The sequence below is a fragment of the Zalophus californianus genome, chromosome 3 (genome assembly GCF_009762305.2).
Source record: "Zalophus californianus isolate mZalCal1 chromosome 3, mZalCal1.pri.v2, whole genome shotgun sequence".
Classification (NCBI taxonomy): domain Eukaryota; kingdom Metazoa; phylum Chordata; class Mammalia; order Carnivora; family Otariidae; genus Zalophus; species Zalophus californianus.
Genome location: NC_045597.1, coordinates 85,272,368 through 85,289,492, shown reverse-complemented (window position 1 = coordinate 85,289,492; position 17,125 = coordinate 85,272,368). Strand labels below are relative to the sequence as shown.

Genomic DNA, 17,125 nt, shown 5'->3' with positions numbered 1-17,125 from the left:
GTTAAGATGGAAGAATATTCCATTGTGTGTGTGTGTGTACACACACACACACACACACACACACACACACACCCCATATTTTGTGTATCCATTCATCTGTTGATGGACATTTGGCTTATTTCCAGCTTTTGATTATTGTGAATAATGCCTCTGAACATTGATATACAGGTATCTGTTTGAGTCCCTGCTTCAATTCCTTTGTGCATATACCCAGAAGTAGAATTTCTGGATCATATTGGTTGTGTCTTAAGACAATGGTACATTTTATTGTGTCAAACTCAAAAGGGTTGCTGAGAAAAAAAGCTTCAAAGCATACAGTTGGCTCAAAAACATGAGCTTCATCCACTTGGGGTCAAGCCCCATTTGACAAGGTGGATTCAGAGCTTCCTTATGCACAACTGTGAAGTGTAAAAGCCACGTCTATGCTTAGTTAACTTTCAAGAGGCAGCAGTATTTTTTCTTAGAATTGCCCTCATGGAGGGAAGTCTAGGTGCAGTTTGCGAGTTTTAAGCTAAAGTTTTTCAAGTGCTTATCATGGGTAGATGTTTTGAGTCTTCTAAACTTTGTGGTTTTAAAAAAACATCACAAATATTTTAGCTTCTCTAAGGTTTTTAGTAGACCTTTTCAGTTCTAAAAATTTGTGATTGGCATGTGATATGTAATGAGTGGCTATCCTCACTAATTTGCTATGCATGCATTTAAATTTCCCCGAGAACTTTAGATTGTTGTGTTTTGTTTTCTTTTTACCAAACAGGATTTGCCCAATAACATGATCCATCAGGTGCCAATTAAATCACTCCCTCAAGAGTGGCTTTGGTGTGAAACATGGTGTGATGATGCCTCTAAGAAAAGGGCAAAAACAATAGATTTGGTAAGCTCTCTGTGGTTCTTTTCTGCTTCTTAGTCCAGTGTGGTTTACGACTAGATCATTATTAACACACAGAATCTTATTTAGTCTTCTCTGTGGTTGTGCGGGTTGGGGATTGCAGCATGTCTTACGGTAACATCCATAGATCTCTGCTGCTTGCAGCAGGCAGCCAAGTCCTCTAGTGTCTGATGGGGCTGTTTTCACTACTTAAAATCAGTGAAGTTACTACTTCTCTTATGGGATTATCTCTGTGCCTTGTGATTTTACCACAGGAACTTTCTTTTCCTGTTTTCCTGTCACTCCCTACAACTTTGTAGAAGCTTTGTGTGACCCACTAGCACATTGCTTCTGCTAATCTGTCATTTGGTTCCTCAGTGTTGTTCTTTTTGTTTAGTTGGGATTTATAACCCAAGAACACACACACCTTTGAATTCCGAACAATGTGCCCTGTCTTCAGCTTGGTTGAAATAATGCGATTTGGGTTTTCACAGTGTAATAATCCAATGACCAAAGAGCCTAAGCTGGAAGCAGCTGTTCGAATTGTCCCAGAGTGGCAGGACTATGACCAGGAGATCAAGCAGCTACAGACCCGCTTCCAGAGGGAGAAAGAGATGGGAATGCTGGACAAGGAGAAGGCAACACAAGAGTCACGCTGGGAAGGTAGGTCTAACCTTTGGCCTTAGGGAAGTACTTATTCAGAGTTTCTGATTGGTGTTTATTGCAAAAACAATAGAATAATGAATAAAAGGAATCTCAGCCCTTCTATCTTGACATCAACCAGTGTGTATTTTTCTCTTTTTTAGTTGGCCTTCTAAGTGGTATGTATTAATACAATTGCTGCCCTTTTTTCTTTTCTTTGCCCTTTTTTTTGCTTAAAGGTGCTTTAATTGAGATTACTGTTATTTAGGCTTGTGAGTTTTGTATATATAAGACAAACAGGGAGTCTTCTGGTGTGTTGGTGGCCTGCTTGGGCATAAGGCTCTAGGTTTTTACCTCCATCTGACAAGCCTGATGTTATTTTGGGGATCTCTTGTCAGATTCCCTGGTTTTTTATTAAATCTCTCCAGGTACTAGTAAATGAACACATTTAGGATCAAGACAAAGTACATACTGATTTGAAAAAAGTGTTCTTTCAAAAAAGCATATTGGGGTGGAGAATGGAGTGTTTGTATTTAATTTAGACTAAGAATAGGAGTGACTAAATCTTCCTGTAAAATTTTCCCTACTCTGTGTACATCTCAAATGGTGTGCAGTTGACACAAATCATTAGAGTACAAAAGTGACCTTTTTAAAACTATTAATACTGAGATCTGGATTTTTAACATTTATTCAGCTCAAAACTAATTCTAAAAAAAGGAATTATAGAACATGGATCTTGAGTGATTCACCTATCCATCCTGAAGACTGTACCATGATGTATCACAGCCAAGAGGCTAAATATTCAGGGTAAAAATAATTGAAATTCAGTAGTGAAACCTGAAGGATTTCTGTTGATACATGGGTAAAGAATGTAGACACACTGTTCAAATAAGAGGAAAACACAAATAATAAGTGGACTTGAGGAAACAATAATTACATTAAAGGAATCTGTCATTAATATATACTCCATTGAGAAAATACGCATATTGATACTGATAATGCCATTTGTTGGGGAGACGGTGAAGAAACTGCTCTGGGTCTACCTTGCATTAGAACAGTCCTTGTTAAAAAGCAATAAATAAATTGGGGTGCCTGGGTGGCTCAGTTGGCTAAGTGTCTAACATTGATTTTGGCTCAGATCATGATGCCAGGGTTGTGAGATCGAGTCAGGCTCTGTGCTGGGTGTGGAGCCTGCTTAAGATTCTCTCCCTCTCTCTCTCTGCCCCCCCCAACTCTCTCTTGCTCTCTCTCTTAAAAAAAAAAAAGGCAATAATTCAGCTGTCAGGAACCATTAACATGTTTATTCCCTCAGTAATTCCTTTCTTGAGAATTTACCTTAAAAAATAAGTCCACACAAGAAAAAAGTCATATACATGGAGAGATTTATTATTTATAAACCAAAAGCATTAAAAACAGTTTAAATATCCAAGACTAGAGAATGGTAAATGAGCTGCACTTTTACTTAGGGAAATGTTTCTATGTTATTAAGCGAGAAAAGAATCCTGACTAAAAATATATGTGTTTTTATCAGAAGTAAATATTGTATTTGTGAAAACAGTTCTGCTAGAGTATGCGGGTAGTTTCAATGTTTTTAAAAACAAAAAGGCCTTTTTAATTTTGTTTTTGTTTTCAAAATATAATACAAGCACACCAAGTCAAAGCTCCTAAGATTATAAAAAGAGAGATAAAAGGGAGGTAGGACCATAATTAATAAGTTAAAATGTCAGGGGAAAAAATCCAGGCTGTATTTTTGCAACTTGAAGGTAAACCATTTTATTTTCAATTGTTCTCCTTTTCCATAGGACCTCAGAAACGAGAAGAGTTATGATCTTCATTCACAAGAGGATAGGAAATTACACCATTTGAAAAACACTTTTTATATTAAATGCTAGTTTTTTCTGATCTGTCTTTACAACTGCTGATAAACTGGCTGGGCAGGTGTGCCACACCTTTTGATTCTGAGCATTTGATTTTGACTTCTGCACACTGGTGGGCTCTGGATCTTTGGAGTTAAGGCTCTATTGGATTTGTACCTCAGAGGAAGACAAGTGGCTGATCTTTTGAGACTCTGTAAAGAGCAATCTTCTAACCAGAAGGGAAAATGGCAAAGGCAACTGGAAGAAAATGAGTCCTGTGGTGCCCACACCCAAGAGCACATACATGCTGCACCACCACAGGAAGCCAACCAGCCAGAGCCACCGTGTTCTTCCTTACCTCAGTTTACTGGCAGCGGAGCTCAGTCTGCAGCCTGCGCTTTGGTGGCAGAAGTTTCTGTGTGGCAGAAGCCTTGTCCAAGGTCCACACACCTTGAGGTTTATGCCAGTGCGCTCCTGTGTCCTTTTGTTCTCCTCCCCAGCATTAGGTTCATTGTCGAATTGAAACCCAACCAACAATCATGTGTCTTCAGGGTTGGCTTGTGGCAAATTAATTTGGGGACAGGATGGGGTGGGTTGGGGTGAGGGTAGGGAAAATATCAGAAGTAGGAGGACTCTGAGGTGTTTGCGGGGGAGGTGAGGAAGACAGAAATTGGCCATTCTCTTTTATAAACCATTAGTACCATGTGACTAATTTGAAATGAAAACGATTCTTATTCCCCACCCAGCCCCAGTAAACTTTTTAGGTAATTGTTTTGTAAACAGTTTTTGTATTTGTGAAAGTCTTTGCTTTTTCTTCCCACTTTCTAAAAAAATGTCTGTTATTGATTTCCTTACTGGATACAGCCATAGTGAGCCCCTCTGGCGATCCATCTCGCAGGGCTCGGGGCTCCCTCAGGAAGGTCATGGCATCATCCATCCCTGTACTCCTGGGGAAGGAGGGGGGTTCCTCTCTCAGACTCAGGAAAAGTTGGCTTTGACTTTTCTCCATGAAGGACTCCCAGAGCTGAGAACAGGAGAGTTGTTGACTGTGTAATTCGTGTTTCTCTATACACTATTCTATATTCCTTTTAGTTTAGCGCTGTGGGTTGCCTTTGGTTTGCCAAAATTGCTGGTGCACCACCTGTTCTGACTGCACGTAATCACATCTTGAAGCAGCATTAGCCCTTTAGCCACTGCTTTTAGTGTCTTTACTTTAGCAGCACAGAACGGACCTTCTGGAGTAGCCTCTCCTGGTGAGTAGGCAATGTGGGAGGTACCCGCAAGGGAGTCTTCTGGTGTGTTGTTGGCTTGCATGAGCGTGAGGCTCTCGGTCCTTCCCTCCATCTGCCCAGGCTGCAGGGTACAGCAGCGAGAGCGCTCCCATGAACTGCACCTCCTTCCAGTGCAAACTGTTTTTGTCTCTAATATTTTCGCCTCCTTTTTAAAAATGTGAGGAAGGGCTGCAGATGGATAGCCGAATCCTTACTCTTCCATGCCAGGGAACACTGATTTGCAGTCTTTTTTAAAAATCAAAGTCTTATGACAAATATTAAGTAATTAATTTTTTCCATATTCACATAAGCAAAAGTTAGCATAAGAGTCAGTCTGAAGGAGCTTCTCATTTTGCTTTTATAATTAAATTAAAAATTGGGAAGAGGGGAATTCAAGAGATTTTTAGGTAAATTGATTCAAGACTGAAAGGTCCCTCAGAATCATTGCTTTTGACAAAGGCTGTAGCTTGAGTTCCCCCTGCCCTGTTGCTCACATGGTCAGAGCAGCTGAAGGGATAGAATCAATGAGAGCAAAAAACATTTTTTCAGCTTCATCTTAGATTTAATTAAACCTTCAGAGAGGCTGCTGCTGCTGCTTCAGTCTACAACCGTAAACAGAATTGTGCATTTTTCGAGTTTATTTTCTGGGAGATTGAGCTAGAAATACTAAAGTCATTGAGTGTGCTTTTTAGGTGCTGGTTCCCTTGGGACATGGAACAGGCCACCTTTCTTCATGTCTTTCCACCAAATGTCTTAGGCATATTCCATGTGAGGAAGGTGCAGTGTGAAATCTGTTCTCTGTGTAGTATTTGTGTCCTCACTGCCCTTATCCATCACCACCCTAAACATAAGTCTTACCAGTAGTTGAATCTTTGTAAGACCCAGTTTGCTTCTGAAGTAGTCTAGGGCCTTCCTTCCTTCCTTCCTTCTCTTGGTTCATGTGTCATCAGCATCTTTCAGGATGAACCTCTAATGCCCTAGGAAATAATAATACCACTAAAATTTGGTCGTGGTCAGCTTTGTCTGTGTCTCTATTGCGTGAAAGCAAATTGTGACCGAAGAGATAGATTTTTTTTTTTTTCTTCCCAAGAAGCAAGAGCTCATTGCACTGAAACGCTCAAGCTTCTGGAAACTATTCACAGTGCATTGTTTTTAACCATCATTTATTTATATATATGTAATGGAGTTTTTTTCTCTCATCATGCCATAATGGAAAATTTTCTTTCTGAATCAGTGCCAGAATGATGTAAAATAATATGACATGTCAGAGTGGCATGCAACAGTGTGAGTTTTTATGTTCTATGAACAGTGGTATTTGATTGAGATCAAAACCCATGCACACAGCCTGCTGCCGGAGCTGTGGGGACATGGCTATGTTTGTTTTAAAATTGTACTCAATACTTACCACACTGAGAATGATGACACATTAGTTTTCCATAAGGTTTATAAAGTGTAGAATCTCAAAATGTGGCATTTCAAATGGAAACATAGAGATGTTTGCTTACGTACTACGCACATGCCTCATGGGAGGCCCGTGTGTTTTGTGAACTCAGCTTGTGGGAGAGCAGAGATTAAGAAATCATTTCCAGGAACGGAGCTTAATGAACTCTGCTGTCTTCAAGTCCTCACATTATGAACTGTGTTGAGGCTCTGCTTGAATGAACAACTTTTGTCTGGTTGCAGTGACTCAGTCCCTGAATGAAGGGCTGAAAGCTTGGGGTGGCATTACAGTTTTCAGAAGAGACTGGCCCAGGTAATAGGAAGGAAATCCCAGTTTCCTTTAGCTGGGAGTTATATTTGAAGGACACCAAAATTTGGAATAAGTCAGACACGGCCCTCCTAGCAATGAGTAAAATTATTCCCCTTACCCACATCTACCCTAGGAGTAAATTTGGGTACTTAAAAGCAGTCCCTTTCTAAAATTGCCATGAGTGATTAAAAGAAATAATTCAACTCAAGAGTTACAAGGGAATTTTAGTGCATTTTTTTAAATACAGTGTTAGTGCTATGGCATCAAATTTCATGGAAATGGAAATAATTTTGGTAAAGTCACCTAACGGAAGCTGTTGGTAACAACAAATGGAAGGTGCATTGTGTGCAAAGTTATTTAAATATCTATTCCATTGTTGTGTATAATGTTTTAAGTATTTGATTTTATGGGGATATTTTTGTGGGATGATAAGAGTTAAAAATAGCTATCGTGTCTAGTTTGGTGGGATGATATTTTTTACTTCATGTTTTCCCTGCCTTGATGTAATGGGGGAAGATCTCAGTCATGACTTTGGTAATTACCTGATTGAATTCAAGCTAATTAGACTTCATTAACTCAGGTTCTAATTGATATTTCAAGCTCTCTGGAGGATACCAATTTCTCTTTCATTTGTCCTTTGATCTCTTGATCTAATACAGGAATGACACTTCTGGGTAGCGGTGAGTCAGTGCATGGAGTAGGGGATCTCTCCTCTTCAGGGTGCCATTGAGTGCTGAGAGTTTATAAAAAGAAACCACAAAATCAGCTTCAAGAAGCTGCATGCTCCCCAAAAGTAGTGCACTAAGTTTAAACTCCCTAATAATGATTTTGCAAGCAAGAGGCTATCTCCTGAGTCTTAAATGGCCTAGCAACACAGAGGCCAAATATGGAAGATTTAAGAGGAAACAAGTTAGGGTATTAGCTAAGACCATCCCACCTGTAATTTATGCATTGCCTTACTTGTCACCATTTAGATTTCCAGAGAAGGGGCATAGTTCCTCTTCAGAAATAAAAGTAGCAAAATCTAAGGTCAACAATTTGAGCAAAAGATTACCGAGTACCATGTTTTCCAACCTGTTATCCTTGGTAATAACAAGGTAAACATAGAAAAATGAAAAATGTTAGAGTTTTTAAAGAAAACTATGTATTAGAAAGCCTTCTTTATAACTATTCTGTTTTACTGTAATCCTGTTCCGTCAAATACAACATAGGTCCAGGTGCTGCCCCTTGCTTGGGAACAAAGCACCGGGGCTCTAAATGTCTGCAGAGCCCTCTGCACCTGAAGTGAACTGAGAATCAATTTCCCGGTACTGTAATGAAAATAAGGTCTGCTCAAAACAATAAACTTTTCTTGTCTTCTTTAAAACTATCTGGTCAGTCATTCAGCTTTTATGTTTAGGAAGGATGTAATCATTAGAGCTCAAAGTTCCACCCTTTCATCTGACAGAAGAAGCAGGCCTAGACAGGAGGGAGAGCTTTGCCTGAATGTCTCCTCTTGTGTTGGAGCTGGGTCCAGTTGCTGCCAATTCTCGGGATTCTCACAGTAGCACCCATGCCTCTTCAAGGTCTCCAGCCTTGGGGAACTGCCACAGGTGGGGTCTTGTAGGCAACTGCCCTAGGAAGGCTAACATAATGAGGATGGCATAGAATTTGAATATTTTGCCCATTCTCTGAGCTCCTACTCGGGGGCTAGACTTGAAGATATGGTTCATGACATTCACGTGCTCACTGGACACTGCCAGCTAGTGTAACGAGTGCTCTTGCTGAGGTGGAGGTCAGGGAGTGGGACCTGGTGGCTGTGACAAGGCAACAGAGGGCGCCTAAGGTGGAAGAGAGGAGGGATTTATTTGGTGGTCAGGAAAAGCTACAAGTGACCCTTAAATTGAAGCCTGAGGAATAAGTAGGAGTTATCCACGTAGGATGCAGGAGGCAGGGATGGAGGGAGGAGCAGGAGCTACTGTATCTCAGGGAGCTGCAAGGCGGGGATCTGAGTTTGATCCCAAGGCCACGAGAAAGCCTGAGTGGTTTTTAACTGGGTACCAACATGAAATTTGCTTTTTCTTGTAATGAACTTTTTATTGGCAAATAGCACATACAGACCCAAGTACACAAACACATCTTGATGGATTTTCAAGGTGAAGATTTGTGTAACCATTACTGAGATAAATAAAAGAAAGTTGAATTTTATTTTAAATAACATTTAAACATCTTACTACCATCTGGCTTCCTGTAGTGGCAAGGGTGTCTTGTATCAGACAAACCCTCCTATCGATAATTACACACATTTTGTTTGAAATGCACTGGAAAGTGACCAAGACAGCAAAAACTAGAGGGGATTCTGTCCACTGAAAGAAGAGTAACACACTGGATAAGATCCACACTTAAGTGACTATTCCTCCTGTGGCCCACAGGGAATAAAACAAAGTGGCAATCTCATGAGGCTGAGGAGCCAAGTCAGAATTCAGGGCTACTGGAGCAGTTTGGAAACTGAAGGGGGAAATCCCAGAAAGGAGGAAACTACAGAGCCTTGAGTTTGCCTGACACTCTCCTTAAATCCTTGGCTGACTCCTAAATTATGCATGAACTGGGTAGGATTCCAGGGAGCCCAACAGAAAGCAATGACTGGAACGCTGGAAAAGCTCAGCTGAGATTTCAGCAGATGTCTGGTGCTGGGGAGGGAACGTTTGGAATTTATGTCCCACCAAGTTTGGAGATGTAGTAAATATTTGGGGCTTTTCATTGAAAACCTAGTAGGTCATGCCATGCCACAGATGAGAACCACAGCTCAGAACTCAGGTCTAGGCCCGAGGACTAAGGGCAGAACTAAAACAAACACACTCTAATAAAGCCTAAAATCAAGCCTTCAAAGAATCAAGGTGACCTGCTAGTGACTTAACGGTCTACTAAACCAATCTCAGCAATTCAGCATCTCTACAACATATTATCCAGAATGTCCAGTATACAATTACAAATCAGGAGACATAAAAAACAGGAATGCATGACACATAACCAAGAAAACAAAAACAGATCCACAAATAAGCAAGATGTTAACATTATTGAATAAGAATTTAAAAATAATAAATACCTTAAAGGATCTATAGGAAAGGATAAATACCAAGGATGAAGATGTGGGGAATTTTAGAAGAGACCTACAATTAAAAAAATTCATTTCATGGGAGGGCTTAAATGATTAAACACTGCAGGGGTGCCTGGATGGCCCAACTGGTTGTGTCTGACTTGCTTTTGGCTCAGGTCACAATCTCAGGGTTGTGAGATTGAGCCCCATGTTGGGCTCTGTGCTGGGCATGGAGCCTGCTTAAGATTCTCTCCCTCTTCAAAAAAAAAAAAAAAGTCTGTAAAAGAGTAAACACTGCAAAAGAAAGGGTCAGTGAACTTGAAGACAGGTTAATAGGAATTATCCAAATTGAAGAGCAAGAGGGGAAAAAGATAAATGAACAGAATTGTAATAACCTGTGAGGCAATAGTAAATGATATAATGCTAAGTGGAGTCCTAGATGAATAAGAGAAAATATTCGGAGAAAAAAAACATGGAAAAAATTTGGGAGAAATATTGGCAATTTTTTTTTTTCAAAATGTGATTAAAAATATCAACTCATGGATCCAAGAAACTCGGTGATCCCCTGTAATGTAGTTTCTTAAAAATTCTGTCTCTACCTAGTTTTGAGGTCCTGGCTAGGGACTAGTGAGTTATCTTAAGCATCCAATTAAGTTCAAACCCTCAACCACTGTACTGGTTGGACATGCACACTGTGGACCACTATACACCCACCCTAATCACCCAAGGCCAGATACCAGAAAGCCAGCGACAGCTCCTACGCTCCAGAGCCCACTGGAATTCTTTAAATTAGCTAGTCCTAATCCAACTTTCCCTTCCTTGCCCATTCATTCCTGGGAAAATCACAATAAAGATTCTTGCCCCCAGGTCTTACCTTGCCTTTTTCCTCAAGACCAACCTTAATGTTTCCCCTGAGTGATCCTGCATGGTGTGAACTGTGAACATCGCAAAACTGTGACACTCTTCAGGTTTCTAACTATATGTCACCCCATTCCCCCAGAAGCAGGATAAATATAAAGGCCACACCTTAGGCACATCTTAGTCAAATGCTGAAAACCAGAGATAAACAAAATCTTTTAAAAGTAGCCAGGAAGGGGCACCTGGGTGGCTCAGTCAGTTAAGTGTCTGCCTTCAGCTCAGGTCATGATCCCAGGGTCCTGGGATCGAGCCCCTCATCAGGCTCCCTGCTCGGTGGGGAGCCTGCTTCTCCCTCTCCCTCTTGTCTGCCACTGCCTCTGCTTGTGCTCTCTCGCTTTCTGTCAAATAAAAAATAAAATCTTTAAAAAAAAAAAGTAGCCAGGAAAACAAGACACATGATACACAAGAACAATAATAAGAATGATAGCTGACTTTTCAACAGGAAAAAAAGAACAGATGACAGGGAAATAACATTTTTAAAGTGCTGAAAGAAGGAAAAGCTGTTTTAGTGTTCTATGTGTGGGAGAAATGTTCTTTGAAAATGAAAATGAAATATAATCATTTCAGAGTAACTGCAAAAAGAATTCATTCCCAATAGATGTGGACTATAAAAAATGGTAAAGTTCCTCAGACTAAAAGAGAAATGATGCCAGATAGAAATGCAGAGCCACAGGAAAGAATGAAGAGCACTGAAAATAGTAAATATGTGGGTAAGTATACTATTTTTTTCTTTAAGAGACTATTGATTGCTTAAAACAAAAATGATACCTATAATAATAATACCTACATACATGCAGAAGTAAAATATGTGAAAATTTCACAAAAGATGGGAGCTATAAGATTCTTACTTATATGTGAATTGGTATGATACTAATGCAAGATAAACTGGTAAGCTGAGGGAGCATATTGTTTTCTCTAGAGTACATTAAAAAAACAACAACAGTTATAGCATCCCCCCACCGATGGAGAGAGAATGCAATGCTTATAATTTTTTAATTAAAAAAAAGATGAAAATCAGTGAACCCAATAGACGCAGGAAAGGAGGAACAAAGGAACAAGTACAGAGGAGATAAATACTAAACAAATAGCCAAATAGCAGACTTTAAACTGAAAAACATCAAGATTTGCATTATATATTAATAGTCTTAACTACTTTAAATAAAAGGCTGAGATTTTTAAATTATGTTTTAAAAATAATTTATAAGGGAAAAAATAAATAGAATAGATAGGATGAAATTAAGAAATATACCACACAAACATAAGAAAACTGGTGTGGCTATGTTAATATAAGACAAAGTGAACTTCAAGACAGTGAGTATTACTGGAGGATAAGAAAGGACATTCTGTAATGATAAAAATCAATCAAGAAGACATTAACAATCCTAGATATGTATTCACCTAATGACAGTCCTTTAAAATGTATTTGGGTTCAGTTACCCCATGGAGTCAATGACTAAACTGGAAAAAGTTATTGGAATAAACTGTTTTGGAACTTTGGAACACATTTGGACACTTCCAACAACCAGAGTAGTGCTTCATGGAAAGGCTTCTGAACTTGTGTGAGTGGCATGCATGAACCAATTACCACTCCCCATTTTGGAGGCACAACTTTGGCTATGGGAACAGCAGCCTGTGTTCTTGCTTGGAGTAGTTGGCTTGTGCCAGTGTGGGCAGAGGTGATCTTGTCCTCAAAATATTTGAATTTGTGCATTTGAGCTGGTCTAGTGATGCCTGAGGAAATGGCACAGATCCTTGCATTGGTTTTGGCCCTCAGTAGCAGTGGCTTATCCTGGTGTCATCTACCTGAAAATTTAAAGACAGGCCCCTCTTTTTTTCCTTGTTGGAGATAGGCATTTAAGGAAATTGTTCTTGGTCCCTGCTTGACTACAGAGATAATGGGGCAGAAACTTCAGGGACCACACACAACAAGGAATGCATACTTTGCAAAAAATAGTTTGGGAAAGTCACAAACAGATGGCTTCATCCTCAATAAGCAAAAATCACCAATCCTTGAGGACTGGGAGAATCAGATTTCCAAAGTAGACATATTATAATACCCAGAATGTCCATTTCTTTAAAAAGAAAAGTTAAAAACATACAAGGAAATAGGAAAATATGGCTAATCACAGGCGGGAATATTTACAGAAACTCTCCTTGAAAAAGTCCAGGCATTGGAATTATTAAAGACATTGAATCAACTGATTTATTATGCTCAATGAACTAAATGAAGCCATGGACAGAGAACTAATGGAAATTAAGAAAATGACATAAGAACAAAATGAAAACATATTTTTAAAAAGATAGAAATTATAAAAAGGAACAAAATCCTGGAGCCCAAACGTACACTAAGTGACATGAAACATTCACTGAAAGTATTCAAAGGCAGATATGAGCAGGAAGAAAGAAAGGATCAGAGAATTAAAGACTAAGGAGTTTAAATTATTCAGTCTGGGGAGCTGAAAGAAAAATGAAGAATCTGAGGGACCAATGGGACACTATCAAGTGTAACAATATATGCATCATAAGAGTCCTATAAAGAGAAGAAAGTGCAGAAAAAGCATGTGAGGAAATGATGGCCATAAACTTCCCAAATCTGTTGAAGGACATGAATCTACACATCCAAGAAACTTAATGAACTCAAAGCAAGATAAATTCAGAGATCCACACCAAGACATATAGTCGAATTGTTGAAATCAAAGACAGAATTTTGAAAGCAGCAAGAGAGAAACAATGAATCAAGTACAAGTTTAGATTAATAGCCAAATTCTCTCCAGAAACCATGGAAACCAGAAGGCAGAGAGATGACATTTATGTCCTTAACAAAACAAAATTCTCAACCAAGGATTCTATATCTGGCAAAGCTATCTTCGAAGAATGAAGGAGAAATTAAGATACTTCTGGATAAACAAAAGCTGTGAGAGTTCATTAATAGTAGACCTGCCTTATGAAAAAATGCTAAAGGGAATATTTCAGGCTGAAATGAAGACACTAGACAGTAGCTCAAAGCGATAAGAACAAACATTGGTAAATATAACTACATAGATAAATATGAAAACCAGTGTCATTTACTTTTAGTTTATAGCTCATCTTTTTTCCCTGTCTGATTAAAAAGGCAAATACATATAACAATAGTTGAAAATTTATATTAATTAGTACAAATTGTATAAGGATATAATTGGCAAAATAATAGGGGAGGGACAGAATGTATACTATTGAAACCAAGTTGTTATTATTCAAACTAAGTTGCTATATAAGTTTAAGATGTTAATTGTAATATCCAACATAACTACCAAGGAAATAATTTTTTAAATTTAAATTTTAGTTAGCATACAGTGCAGTTGGTTTCTGGGGTAGAATTCGGTGATTCGTCACTTGCATACAACACCTAGTGCTCAACACATCACAACAAGTGCCCTCTTTAATACCCATCACCCATCTAGCCCATCCCCCAGCCACCTCCCTTCATCAGCCCTCTGTTTGTTCTTTATCCTTAAGAGTCTCTTATGGTTTGTTTCCTTCTCTCCATTTTTCCCAGGTCACCTGTTTTCTTTCTTAAATTCCACATATGAGTGAGATCATATGGTATTTGTCTTTCTCTGACAGATTTATTTTGCTGAGCATAATACATTCTAGCTTTCCACATGGTTCAAATGGAAAGATTTCATTTTTTTGATGTCTGGGTAATATTCCATTGTATATATGTACCATATCTTCTTTGTCCATTCATTAGTTGATGGCGATTTGGACTCTCTCCATAGTTGACTATTGTTGATAATGCTGCTATAAACATTGGGGTGTATCCTTTGCATAAATACCTAGTAGTGCAATTGCTGGATCATGGGGTACTTCTATTTTTAACTTTTTGAGGAACCTCTACACTGTGCAGAGTAGCTGCACCAGTTTTCATTCCCACAAACAGTGCAAGAGGGTTTCCCTTTCTCTGCATCCTTAGCAACACCTGTTGATTCTTGTGTCATTAATTTTAGCCATTCTGTGAGGTGGTATCTCATCATGGTTTTGATTTGTATTTCCCTGATGATGAGTGATGTTGAGCATCTTTTCATGTGTCTGTTAGCTATCTGGATGTCTTCTTTGGAAAAGTGTCTTTTCATGTCTTCTGCCCATTTCTTAACTGGATTATTTGTTTTTTGGGTGTTGAGTTTGATAAGTTCTTTATAGATTTTGGATACTAACTCTTTATCAGAAAGGTCATTTGCAAATATCTTCTAGTCTATAGGCTGCTTTTAGTTTTGTTGATTGTTTCCTTTGCTGTGCAGAAGCTTTTTATCTTGACGAAGTTCCAATGGTTCATTTTTGCTTTTGTTTCCCTTGACTCTGGTGACATGTCTAATAAGAAGTTGCTACAGCCAAGGTCAAAGAGATTGCTGCCTGTGTTCTCCTCTAGGATTTTGATGGATTCCTGTCTCATATTTAAGTCTTTCATCCATTTTGAATTTGTTTTTGTGTATGGTGTAAGAAAGTGGTCCAGTTTCATTCTTCTGCATGTTGCTGTCCACCTTTCCCAACACCATTTGTTGAAAAGACTGTCTTTTTTGGGGCACATGGGTGGCTCAGTTGGTTAAGTGACTGCCTTCGGCTCGGGTCATGATCCTGGAGTCCTGGGATCGAGTCCCGCATCGGGGCCCTGCTCAGCGGGGAGTCTGCTTCTCCCTCTGACCCTCCCCTCCTCATGCTCTCTCTCTCTCAAATGGATAAATAAAATCTTAAAAAAAAAAAAAAAAGACTGTCTTTTTTCCATTGGATATTCTTTCCTGCTTTGATGAAGAATAGTTGACCATATAGTTGTGGGCCCATTTCTGGGTTTTTTATTCTGTTCCATTGATCTATGTGTCTGTTTTTGTGCAAGTACCATACATACTGTCTTGATGATTACAGCTTTGTAATATAGCTTGAAGTGTGGAATGGTAATGCCTCCAGTTTTGTTTTTCTTTTTCAGAATTGCTTTGGCTATTTGGAGTCTTTTGTGGTTCCATACAAATTTTAGGATTGTTTGTTCTAGCTCTGTGAAAATGCTGGTGGTATTTTGATAGGTATTGCATAAAATGTGTAGATTGCTTTGGGTTGTATAGACATTTTAATAATGTTTGTTCTTCCAATCAATGAGCATGGAATGCTTTTCCATTTTGTTGTGTCCTCTTCAATTTCTTTTGTAAGTGTTCTATAGTTTTCAGAGTACAGATCTTTTACCTCTTTAGTTAGGTTTATTCCTAGGTATTTTATTGTTTTTGGTGCAATTGCAAATGGGATTGATTCCTTGATTTCTTTTTCTGCTGCTTCGTTATTGGTATATAGAAATGGAACAGATTTATGATATTGATTTTATATCCTGCAACTTTGCTGAATTTATGTACTAGTTCTAGCAATTTTTTGGTGGAGTATTTCTGGTTTTCTACATAGTGTATCACATCATCTGCAAATAATGAAAGTTTGACTTCTTCCTTGCCGGTTGGATGCCTTTTACTTCTTTTTGTTGTCTGATTCCTTAGGGTAAGACTTCCAGTACTATGTTAAATAGTAATGGTGAGAGTGGACATCCTTGTCTTGTTCCTGGCCATAGGGTAAAGACTCTCGGTTTTTCTCCATTAAGGATGATGTTAGCTATGGGTCTTTTGTATATGGCCTTTATGATGTTGAGGCATGTTCCATCTATCCCTACTTTGTTGAGGATTTTTATCAAGGAACGATGCCGTATATCGTCAAATGCTTTTTCTGCATCTATTGACAGGATCATATGGTTCTTATCCTTTCTTTTATTAATGTGCTTTGTCATTGATTGATTTGTGAATGTTGAACAACCCCTGCAGCCCAGGAATAAATCCCACTTGATTGTGGTGAATAATTCTTTTAAGGTACTGTTTAATTCGATTTACTAGTATTTTATTGAGAATTTTTGCATCCATGTTCATCAGGGATTTGCCTGTAATTCTCTTTTAGTAGGGTATTTGGTTTTGGAATCAAGGTAATGCTGGCATAGTAGGAGTTTGGAAGTTTTCTTTCCATTTGTATTTTTTGGAACAGTTTGAGAAGAATAGATATTAGCTCTTCTTTAAATGTCTGGTAGAATTCCCCTGGGAAGCCATCTAGCCCTGGACTTCTGTTTGTTGGGAGATTTTTGATTACTGATTCAGTTTCCTTGCTGGTTATGGGTCTGTTCAAATTTTCTATTTCTTCCTGTTTCAGTTTTGGTAGGGTGTAAGTTTCTAGGAATTTGCCCATTTCTTCCAGGTTGCCCAGTTTGTTGACATATAATTTTTCATAGTATTATTTGTCTTTCTGTGGTGTTGGTGGTGATCTCTCCTCTTTCATTCATGATTTTATCTATTTGGGTCTATTTGGGTCCTTTCTAACTTTTCTTTTGGTAAGTCTGGCTGGGGGTTTAGAAATTTTATTAATTCTTTCAAAGAACCATCTCTCAGTTTCATGAATCTGTTCTACTCTTTTTTTTTCTGTATCTTTTATTATTTCTGCTCTAATCTTTATTATTTCCCTTCTTCTGCTGACTTCAGGCTTTATTTGCTGTTCCTTTTCTAGCTCCTTTAGGTGTAAGGTTTGGTTGTGTATTTGAGACTTTTCTTGTTTCTTGAAGTAGACCTGTATTGCAATGTACTTCCCTCTTAGTACTGCTTTTACTACATCCCAAAGGTTTTAGTCTGTCGTGTTTTAATTTTCATTTGCTTCCGTGTATTTTTTATTTCTTCTTTGATTTCCTGGTTATCCCATTCGTTC

At 38.6% G+C, this 17,125-nt stretch overlaps 1 protein-coding gene across 2 annotated transcripts in view; it reads left to right on the top strand.

Moving 5' to 3' along the window:
• The window catches only part of UGGT1 (UDP-glucose glycoprotein glucosyltransferase 1), a 117,859-nt gene extending 110,114 nt beyond the window's left edge, over window positions 1-7,745 (top strand). For both annotated transcript variants that reach the window (XM_035726582.1, XM_035726581.1), the window contains 3 exons: window positions 755-871; window positions 1,360-1,528; window positions 3,310-7,745. In XM_035726582.1, the coding sequence (XP_035582475.1) occupies window positions 755-871; window positions 1,360-1,528; window positions 3,310-3,335 (312 nt within the window). In that variant the 3' untranslated portion in view covers window positions 3,336-7,745. The remainder of the gene's footprint in view (window positions 1-754; window positions 872-1,359; window positions 1,529-3,309) is intronic.
• Window positions 7,746-17,125: the final 9,380 nt, after the last annotated feature.